Source organism: Pelecanus crispus, chromosome 1, assembly GCF_030463565.1.
Source record: "Pelecanus crispus isolate bPelCri1 chromosome 1, bPelCri1.pri, whole genome shotgun sequence".
NCBI classification, from domain to species: Eukaryota; Metazoa; Chordata; class Aves; order Pelecaniformes; family Pelecanidae; genus Pelecanus; species Pelecanus crispus.
Genome location: NC_134643.1, coordinates 85674450 through 85685151, shown reverse-complemented (window position 1 = coordinate 85685151; position 10702 = coordinate 85674450). Strand labels below are relative to the sequence as shown.

The 10702-nt window shown below is 42.7% G+C and overlaps 1 protein-coding gene across 1 annotated transcript; it reads right to left on the bottom strand.

Annotated features, from left to right (window-relative positions):
- Positions 1 to 1422: 1422 nt before the first annotated feature.
- Positions 1423 to 9374, bottom strand: STYK1 (serine/threonine/tyrosine kinase 1). Its single transcript, XM_075725802.1, has 9 exons — positions 9308 to 9374; positions 8270 to 8413; positions 7039 to 7287; positions 6572 to 6753; positions 4223 to 4306; positions 3766 to 3974; positions 2698 to 2738; positions 2336 to 2432; positions 1423 to 1627 (listed from the first exon to the last, which is right to left on the bottom strand). The coding sequence occupies exons 1-9, from the start codon at positions 9372 to 9374 to the stop codon at positions 1423 to 1425; spliced, it is 1278 nt and encodes a 425-aa protein (XP_075581917.1).
- Between the last annotated feature and the right edge of the window lie 1328 nt (positions 9375 to 10702).

The window sequence follows — 10702 nt, the reverse complement described above, 5'->3', positions numbered from 1 at the left end:
TCTTCACAAACTGCTCCAGCGTGGGTCCCTTCCATGGGGTGCAGTCCTTCAGGAGCAGACTGCTCCAGCGTGAGTCCCCCACAGGGTCTCAAGTCCTGCCAGCAAACCTGCTCCAGCACAGGCTTCCTACAGGGTCACAGCCTCCTGTGGTCATCCACCTGCTCCACCATGGACCTCCATGGGCTGCAGGGGCACAGCCTGCCTCACCACGGGCTGCAGGGGAATCTCTGCTCCGGTGCCTGGAGCACCTCCTCCCTCTCCTTCCTCATTGACCTCAGTGTCTGCAGAGTTGTTTCTCTCACATATTCTCACTCCTCTTTCAGCTGCTGTTGCACAGTATTTTTTACTCTTTTTTAAATACTAACATCGCTGATGGGCTCAGCTTTGGCCAGCGGCAGGTCCATCTTGGAGCCGGCTGGAACTGGCTCTCTTGGACATGGGGGAAGCTTCTGGTGTCTTCTCACAGAAGCCACCCCCGTATGCCCCCCCACTACCAAAACCTTGTCATGCAAACCCAATACACTCCTTTAACTCAAATTTCTCCTTACATTTTCTACAGTTTCTGTCCTGGTTTCAGCTGGGATAGTTAATTTTCTTCCTAGTAGCTGACTGTCCTGGTTTTGGCTGGGATAGAGTTAATTTTCTTCCTAGTAGCGGGCATAGTGCTGTATTTTGGATTTAGTATGAGAATAATGCTGATAACACACTGATGTTTTAGTTGTTGCTAAGTAGTGTTTCTACTAGTCAAGGACTTTTCAGCTTCCCATGCTCTGCCAGGTGCACAAGAAACTGGGAGGGGGCACAGCCAGGACAGCTGACCCAAACTGACCAAAGGGCTATTCCATACCATGGCGTCATGCTCAGTATAGAAACTGGGGCGAGTTGGCTGGGGGGCAGCGATTGCTGCTCGGGGATGGGCTGGGTGCCGGTCAGTGGGTGGTGAGTGGTTGCATCACTTGTTTTTCGTGGGTGTTGTTCCCCTTCTTGTTGTTTTCCTTTTCTCCATTAAAAAAAAAAATATTATTAATAATAATATTATTATTAATTATTAAACTGTTCTTACCTCAACCCATGAGTTTTCTCACTTTCACCCTTCCAATTCTCTCCCCCATCCCACCCCAGGGGGAAGGGTGAGCAAGCAGCTGTGTGGTGCTTAGTTACTGGCTGGGGTTAAATCATGACAGCTTCCTAAACCCACTTGGCTCCCAAATCACCACTGGCAGAGTGATATTAACAGATTGATTTAATAATAATAATGATAATAGTTTGTTGTTTCAGGCGTGGAGGAGGGATCTGATATATATAACGTGTTTGAAAAACAAAGGGATCCCTCCCAACATACACATCTCATTCTGAGCTTGCAAAGTGTCTAGGAAGGGAAAATTCAGAGACTTCTCCTTTACCAACCTGTGGAAGGGTCCTTCAGAGTATAGTGTATTCACTCACTAGACTATGCACATCAATACCAGCAACATTGGCATAGAGTTCAGGCACCACTAGCTCAGGAACCTGCAGTACTGCTTGGTCATTGCTGGTCTTTTTAGCTGTTTGTAGGGACTGGATCAGGTCTGCTGGAGAAGGCCGGTTAGCTGCATTCCACTGCCAGCAGGACTTCATGATGGCATACCTGTAAGAAGGAGAAGTAAAGTAAGGAGGCGCTGGGAATGAAAAATACCAACATAAAGTTTTACTACAGTCAAGTCATCTCATATTTAAAATGTCTAGAGACCTCTTTTTCTGCTTCATATAATGTTATTTCAATGACCCTTTGAAATTTGCAGCCACATAATAATGTGTGAGGACAAAGGCATGCAGTTGTTTGCAAGGATATCAACAATGAGTATGGGAAAAGGGAAAAAGATTGTTTGGTATTCCCTTTTGAAACAGCAACTGAGATTCCTTATGGGAGAAAAAGCCTCTGCATACTAAAAGAAATTACGTCTTCACTAGAGTAAATATAATGCCTTAGATTTTCCCTGTGGATGTTTTGTTCATTTCAGGGAGAATCCCACAACTCAGAGGAGAAAGATTACTCCAGAATAGTTCTGCACCTTGCAGGGAAGCAGTGGAGCAACAAAATGCAAGGGCAGACATGAAAACAGACACAAGAGCAATTTTCAAAAGCAGGAAAGAGAGGTTTTGGCAATCAAGGTTTCATGCAGCAGAATGCAGTAAGGAGATTTGGCAGACGTGAGAACAAGTCTCCTCAGCTAACAGGTTACTGTTTCGTATAGTCTAGACTTGGAGATCTTCTTTAAGATCTAGTTTTGTATATCTCACTTCCATTTAGCTGTGCAGACCTCAAGTTCAATTGTCCATAAAGCAAGTGGCTTACATGGCTTGCTGGCAGCTTGAGGGCTGCTTCATAATGTTCCGTCTCTGCAGGTACGATAAGATGTCAGAAGGTGGCACCTCAGGATATGGTGGAGCACCTGGAAGGGCAAAAGGAATTAAGGTAATTGTTGCAGATAGCAGCTTCTGTACAAGAATGCCTGCCTTCCCTACCAAAATCCATTTTTTTCCTGCCACAACTCACACTGACAGAAAGTCTAAAAGGAATTGTCAAGAATTTGCAAGTTGGAAAAAACAGGATGCTTATCTAAATGGTCCAACTTTACATTCTGAAATTTGAGATTTTGGGCCTTGTTAATTTGCTGCTTCCTTACATAGTTTTTTTTTATGATTAAATCTTCTTACCTAGTGTAATCATTTCATACAGCAGAATTCCAAAAGACCATCTGCAAGAAAAGAAAACAAAGCAATATTAAGTTTCCATTCTAGCTAGCTAGCTTAAATACATACAAATGACTAGGCATGACCTGCAGAAATGAAAAGAGAAGGTATGAGCTATAAAGTGGAGCATTGTGCTGAGAACAGATACGCCTTACTGTGAAATTAGAATCATAGAATCATAGAATCATTTAGGTTGGAAAAGACCTTTAAGATCATCCAGTCCAACCATTAACCTACACTACCAAGTCCACACTAAACCAATCAAGGGTAGACTACACTAAACCATGTCCCAAAGTGCCACATCTACCCATTTTTTGAACACTTCCAGGGATAGTGACTCCATCACCTCTCTGGGCAGCCTCTTCCAATGCTTGACTACCCTTTCCGTGAAGAAATTTTTCCTAATATCCAGCCTAAACCTCCGCTGGCGCAGCTTGAGCCCATTACCTCTCGTCCTATTGGTAACTACATGGGAGAAGAGACCAACACCCACCTCACTACAACCTCCTTTCAGGTAGTTGTAGAGAGCAATAAGGTCTCCCCTCAGCCTCCTCTTCTCCAGGCTAAACAATCCCAGTTCCCTCAGCCCCTCCTCATAAGGCCTGTGCTCCAGACCCTTCACCAGCTTTGTTGCCCTTCTCTGGACATGCTCCAGCACCTCAATGTCTTTCTTGTACTTAAGGGCCCAAAACTGGACACTGTATTCCAGGTGCGGCCTCACCAGTGCTGAGTACAGGGGAACAATCACCTCCCTGCTCCTGCTGGCCACACTATTCCTGATCCAAGCCAGGATGCTGTTGGCCTTCTTGGCCACCTGGGCACACTGCTGGCTCATGTTCAGCTGGCTGTCGACCAACACCCCCAGGTCCTTTTTGGCCAGGCAGCTTTCCAGCCACTCTTCCCAAGCCTGTAGCATTGCATGGGGTTGTTGGGACCCAACTTCAGAACATGACATGATACATAAAGGAGTGAAAGAGACAGGCCTGACGCCTGACAGACAGATGAACTTCTAGTCCAAAAATTAAATCATACATGTCTGCCTTGATGGTGGGGGGTTTCTTTAGGAGCTGCTCTGGAGCCTGCCACTTGACTGGCACAATCTGTGTGACTGAGTTGGCACCATATGTGTGAGTTTCATAGGCCAGACCCAAACCACAGAGCTTAGCAGTGAAGTTGTGATGGAGGAGGACATTCCTGGCAGCAATGTCACCATGGAACAACTTCTTCTGTTCAAGGTAAGCCTGGGAAGTTGGAAAAGAAAGAGACCATGATCATTGTAAAGGGAATTTGAATTGATATAAATTAGTTATGCCTGTCTTCCACGCTGTGGAATAGAGGTGTATGCTCACCAAAATAATGCAAGTGTATTTGGCCCAGTTTTAACAAAGCACATCTTCAGTGCTTAGGCCAAGAAGACTTAGGCCATCATGCAGACTTGTGTTGCAATCAAGCAAGAAAGGAAAAATGCAGCGAATGTGAGCAGACTTACCAGAGCTGCTGCAACTTGCTGTCCAATTTCATATACTTGCCTCTCAGTGAGGTCATAGGGGACACCATCCATTGTCATTACATCCTAGAAACAAAAGAGCAGACCTTGGATCAAATAAATGCCTTAGCTGTAGGGTACTGGGGAATGTTTCCTTCTAATCTAATAAAATGAGTGCTATTTAATCTTATGCTTGTCATGGTTTAGCCCCAGCCAACAACTAAGCACCACGCAGCCGCTCGCTCACTCCCCCTACCCCGATGGGATGGGGGAGAGAATCGGAGGAGTAAGAGTGGAAAAAACCACTCCTGGGTTGAGATAAGAACAGTTTAATAATTGAAATAAGGTAAAATGATAATAATAATAATAATATAATAATGATAATAATAATAACAATATACAAAGCAAGTGATGCACAATGCAATTGCTCACCACCCACCGACCCATACCCAGACAGTTCCCGAGCAGCGATCGCTGCCCCCCGGCCAACTCGCCCCCAGTTTATATATTGAGCATGATGTCATATGGTATTATTGGAACAGCCCTTTGGGCAGTTTGGGTCAGCTGTCTTGGCTGTGCCCCCTCCCAGTTTCTTGTGTACCTGGCAGAGCATGGGAAGCTGAAAAGTCCTTGACTAGCATAAGCAGTACTTAGCAACAACTAAAAACATCAGTGTGTTATCAACATTCTTCTCCTACTAAATCCAAAACACAGCACTATGCCTGCTACTAGGAAGAAAATTAACTCTATCCCAGCCAAAACCAGGACATGCTCCACCAGCTAATTTCACAATTGGTCATAAACTGACTGAAATATAAGCGTACATGGGTGGGTGACGTGGATGGACGGATAGTGTGCTGGGTAAGACAAGTACACTAGAGACAACTGGTGGGTAAATTGAAGGGTGGAGAAGAGATGACTGGGTTAGACAGAAATGGGCAGCATGACAGTGGAGAATGACAATCCATACCGATGAATGAATATAGAAATAAATTAGAATGATGAGTAGAAGAGCACATTTCTAACATATGAATGGTTACCTGGTATGAGACTAGCAGTCCATCTCCCTTACTCGCTTACCCTGCCTGTAACAGTGACCCTAGGTGGATACCCAGATGAGAGAAAGAGAATAAGATAAGCACACAATGCTTTTCCTGTGTAGTTTTCCAGCCCCCAACTATTTTCAACTTGAGGACCTCCTGAGATGGTTATGGTTTCAACATGTTCAGTAACCTTTGAAAGGTTATGTTCCATATATTCACTCTTGTCTTGAACCCATGTAAAGTTTCAAAATCCACAGCAGTCAGTGGCAAGGAATTCCATTAGTCAACTCCCCACTTCATGAAGAGCCACCTCCATTTCTTTGTTTTGAACACGGCACTTACTAGCTTTATTTACTATCACATTGTCCTTCTGCTGCACAAGACAGCAAGCAATCTCTCTGTATTTAGTGTTCCAGCTGTAGGACAATGATGGATTTGTGTAGTGACATGGCAGAGTTTTGTTTCTATGCCTTTCTTAATAATGCCTAATTAAACCTAATGGTTTCTTTTTTGGCTTCAGTTAACATTTTCATCAGACTATATTTTCATAAAATCAGTCCCACGATTTCAGTCCTCATCAGCAATGGGCAGGTATGAAGCCATCACTATATATGTGAAGCTAGGATTACTTTTCTACATGGGCATCATTTCATTTTTAACTGTACTGAATTTAATTTGTTCTTTTTATTGGCCAATCTTGGAAGATCGTTCTGCAATTCCTCAAGGTCAGTCTTTGCCTTTACTGGCTGGTATCATTGGCAACCTTCATCACCTCACTGTCATCCCATTTTCTAGGTTATTGATACATGCAATGAACAGCACCAGGTCCTAGCATATATACCAGCAGAATTTCATGGGTGACCTCCCTCTGTGCAAGTACCAACCTTTCACTTTTATGCTCTGTTTCCTGTCTTTTAATCAATTAGTTGTCATTCAATGACCTTCTCCCTGGTGTCATAACTGCTCTGTTTTCTTAAAAGCATTCAGAGCAGGACATTATTTTAAACTTTTTAGAAATTCAGGTAGCTGTATCAACTCTCACTCCAATGGTCTTCAAAGTAGGACTGCACTTCACAAAAGTATGTCAACCTCTCCAAACTATATCATATCAATTGAGATATCCACTAATTCTATTCCAGTTTAGACTTGTGTAGAACTTCTTTGAGGGGACGGAAATAGTTTAGACTGATATAGATGGGTGCATGGAGAGATGAAAAGAATCATCTATGACTTATGGACTATGACTTATGGATAGATATGTACCTAAGGAATTTAAGAAGATATTCTATCATCACTTTTTTTGACTCACCCTCCGACATGTCCATAGGAATGTCAACAGGTCACCAAGAGACACATTCTCCATGATCACATAAAGTGGGAGCTGGTCTATACAGCATCCAACCAGTTCAACCAGGTTCTCATGACGGCCAAGATTTTGATGGAACTTAATCCTTCCCAGGAAATCCTTTACCTCCTGGGGACTACCCAGGTCTGAAAGAACAACAACAACAAAAAAACCCACAAAAACCCAACCAACCAAACAAAAAAAAACAATGGGAGGCATCAAAGAACAGGGTGAGTAGCTTTTAAAACCAACATGAATGGCAACCTTCTTTAGTCCTACCAAGACACTCCTACCAAAACACCACTCTGACTAGCTAACATGATACTGAAAACAGCTTGTTCTTGCCCAGTAATAACTGCAAAGTTCTGCCCAGTGCCATGTCTTTTGATACAGAGATCTGTACCAAAGTGCATCCTGGCCATGTGCCTTACCTTGTAAGGCTTTCAATACTACAGTCTTAGTCTCCCCAGGGTTCCCAGTTTCCAGTTGTGCTCTGTAGATGCTCCCATATCGGCCATGTTTTATCAGCTGCAAGGTGCCTGGTGAGAGTTTCTCTCGTGGTATCTCCAGTTCTTTCAGAGTCAAGGATGCAGAATTCAGCAGACTTTCCACAGATGTCTCACTCAGGTGGATATAGAGGTTCTCCGTTGAGCTGTTTTCCTGCTGATTCTTGTTGTTCTCTGACAAAACCAAATACACGTGATGCATAAAAGCAGACAGATGAACTCTTGTAGTAGGTAGCAATGCCCACCCTTCTATCCTCTTTGATTTTTGCTCCATACAGTTTTGGAAATTAGGGCAAAGTAAGGAACTGTAATCGTACCTTACTTATCTTGGCCCTTGAAGAGATAAAGGAATTTATCTCCCACTCTATTTGATGAAAAGGCAGAATAAGTCTGGAGATCTCTATTTTACTTAACTATGTAAACTCTCCAGATAAGACACATTTGTACTTGATTCCCATGTGCTGAAGCAACGCCATTTTCTTTTATCACCAGCTACCAGTTGTTACAAAAGTGACATGCACAGGGTGTTCCCGCAAAGGCCCTATCTTTGTTCTTAATTATTTCCCTTTATATAGGCTGAAGAGGCTTTTTCCTCTACAACCCCAAAATCAGTTCAGAACTTGATTTTCATTTACATGCAGCAACATGTGTTTGCAGTACCAACAAACCTTTCCCTATCCCCTCACCAGTCCCTGTTCTATTTCCTGTTGTCCCCATAGGAAATGGGAGACAGCAGCTTGAAATTAAATTTCTTAAATGACAGTATAGAAAATGGATTAACTAGGTGTGATCTACATCAAAACAACTGTCATTCATAATCACCCCAGTGAAACTCTCCTTGCAGTAGCATCTAGAAGGCTGTTACATAAACACACTTCACAGCTCTCAAGTGATGTCGCCACAGTATGTTAATCAGCCTATATGGTACGTTGCTTTAGGTTTTCTCAGATCCATCTGTACTACAGATTCCACTATTACTACTGCAAGTGGGGTAAATCAGGATTCCCAGTTTTTTTAATGTTCACTGGACTACTGAATACCGCTCAGGCTCTTTGTAAGTGCTATTGCCTAACAGCTCAAGCAATGGGGAAATGGGATTGACTTCTGGCCACTGAAACCAACACTCTTCCCTCTGGTTGAAACACATTTTTTTTACCTTGGTGTCCAGATGATGATGATTGCTCCTGCTTTGCTCGCAAGCCTCGACAGTGGAGCCAAAGGATCACAGTTAGCATGATGACAAAAAAACCCACAAGGAAAACGGGGACAACAATCACTTCAATCTGATATTCACGCACAACTATCAGCAGAAAAAGAAAATGGGAAGCCAAGGAATAAGCAGCACTGCCTGGTGCACATTGGTTCTGTATAAAAAAGTAGTAATAACCCATTTCAGTAACTTTCAACCCCAAAAGCATGTGTATCTGTCCTCTGCTCCTTGGAATAGCAACTGAATACTGTCAGTGCTGCCACCCTGTTTTTCAAAGGTGCCAAGTACCTAATCTGCATGAAACCACTGGGCTCCCACACCTAAGGTCACTTATTTAGATGCCTTAATACAGAGGCTAGGAATTGTAGCCATGTGTAAGTATCATCCACCAGTGAAACAAAGCAAGCCCTGGCAGAAGGATAGGAGGGAGATAGAAAGGGCTGGATATTACTGTGCCATCACAAATACACATGCAATTACAGGTTCATCTCCTTCCATTAAAATTGTAGGGAGCATTTTAAAGAAAACAGGGCATGGTCACCTGGTTTGGATTTTACATTGCAATTAACAAGGATGTTGCATGTAACTAACTTTCTTAGGCACCCATATTTGGAGATGGTGCTATCTTTGTGTAGGGCAAGACCACACTTCAGTTCCCAAAGATGACAGAAAGTCATGAAATCAGAATCTCACAAGACTGGTCCTTAGGGAAGCAGAAGGGAATCTTTAATGACTGTATTATGTCTCAAAGTAGAAATACTCTAAAATGGCTAAAATTATGTGAGATGAATCCCACCACAAAGGCTGCATCTCCTTAAAAGTTTCTACCCTGAGACACAATGCAGGGAGAGCTCAGTCAAATCCTTCTGTGTGGGCTGGGATGCAGGTGGAAGAGGGGAAAGGGCTTGGCCCACTTTTTAGCAAAGCGGACCTTCCTGCTCAGCATGTGAAAGCTTATAACTTAAGGGAATCTGTGAATCTTACCACATAGCTTGTCATTGTTGTTGCATTCCAGTAGCATGCGTGTTAATCGTTTTACACCCCCTGCCATGTTCAATTACAAGCAAGTGGGTCTCCGACCTCTGTCTTCTGCACAGACACAAAGAATATTAAGGAAATTTATCAGGAAGAAGGATGATTTATGAAGTAACAAGTAATCTGAATATGGAGCTTTCTACCCCTCATGATCAGTGGTTGTGTGAAGAAGCAGCACTGGGACTTTGAGGCTTAGAGAATGATATAGGATATCCACTACCAAATCCTATGAATGGTAGACTGCATGACCAGAGAGAAGTTAAGATTAAGCTTGATCTACAGTGCTTCACAAGCAATTGGGTAGGCATATGCACAAAAAATCAGTCATTAACTTAATTATGTTTAAGGAATAGCTAATACACTTCTAGTTAACACTTCATAGATGCCTCAGAATCGCTCAGCCTTTTACCTTCTAGTCCATAACAAATGAACAGATCAGGAGCATGCATACAAAATATCTGTCATTCTTGACCACAGCCCCTGCCATAACTCGTATTATTGCTCCACAAAGACTAGGAAAAAAAAAGTCTCGTCATTAGGGCTCTCTGGTACCAACTCCTTAACATTGCCAGTTCTATAACTAATCTGAATCACAACATCCAGAATTCTTCTGCATTTGTAGTTGAAAATCGAGAGCCCGTGCAAGCATGCACCTTTCCAGCCGTATTTTCAGCTATCACTAGCCTAATCCCTTAGCATGTGCAATCATACACCTACAAAACCTTCTGACTGTGTATTTGTCATGTGTACAACCCCGCTGAGACAGGGCTACATTCACCAGTGTATGCCAGTGTGTTTGAGCTGCGCCAGGACTGCAGGCCTCCCAAAACACATCCCTGATGTAGAATTCAGCTGTTCTGCATTACAGATTACTGAGGACTGAAGTCATAAGATAGGAATAGGCTCTGTGATGCTGCATTGATTTACATCACCAGAGGACCTGGACTACTATTTCCAAATTGCAAAAATGAATGTGGTGAATAGTGACGACTGACAGAAAGGCCAAGGCATGTACATTTAGCCACTGTTTTTTATAAACATTGCCAAAAATTTAAGACTTAAAGCTTCACAAACAGTATGATCTAGAATGTTTTACAGGCATTGGGACTTTTATCCTGTAAGTATTTACTTTACTTTCAGCTATGGGTTCAAGGCAATTAACCACAATGGCAAATGTTAATAATAATATATGGCATTCTTATTGATACTAATATGGATTTACAGAAGTTGGTGAGGATGAAACACTAAAAAGAGTTTGTTCTCATGCTTAAATTTAGGGTGTGAAAATATGCTTTATCAGCTGCACAACAGAGGCAGCAGAAAGAGGAAAATGGAATATATCTG

Excerpts from the sequence above, each read along its gene's own strand:
- STYK1 (XM_075725802.1), bottom strand. The coding sequence starts at position 9,374 with ATGGCAGGGGGTGTAAAACGATTAACACGCATGCTACTGGAATGCAAC. Across the intron at positions 6,754-7,038 it reads AGTATTGAAAGCCTTACAAG|ACCTGGGTAGTCCCCAGGAG; the intron begins GTAAGGCACATG and ends TTGTTCTTTCAG. Across the intron at positions 4,307-6,571 it reads TCCTATGGACATGTCGGAGG|GATGTAATGACAATGGATGG; the intron begins GTGAGTCAAAAA and ends TTTTGTTTCTAG.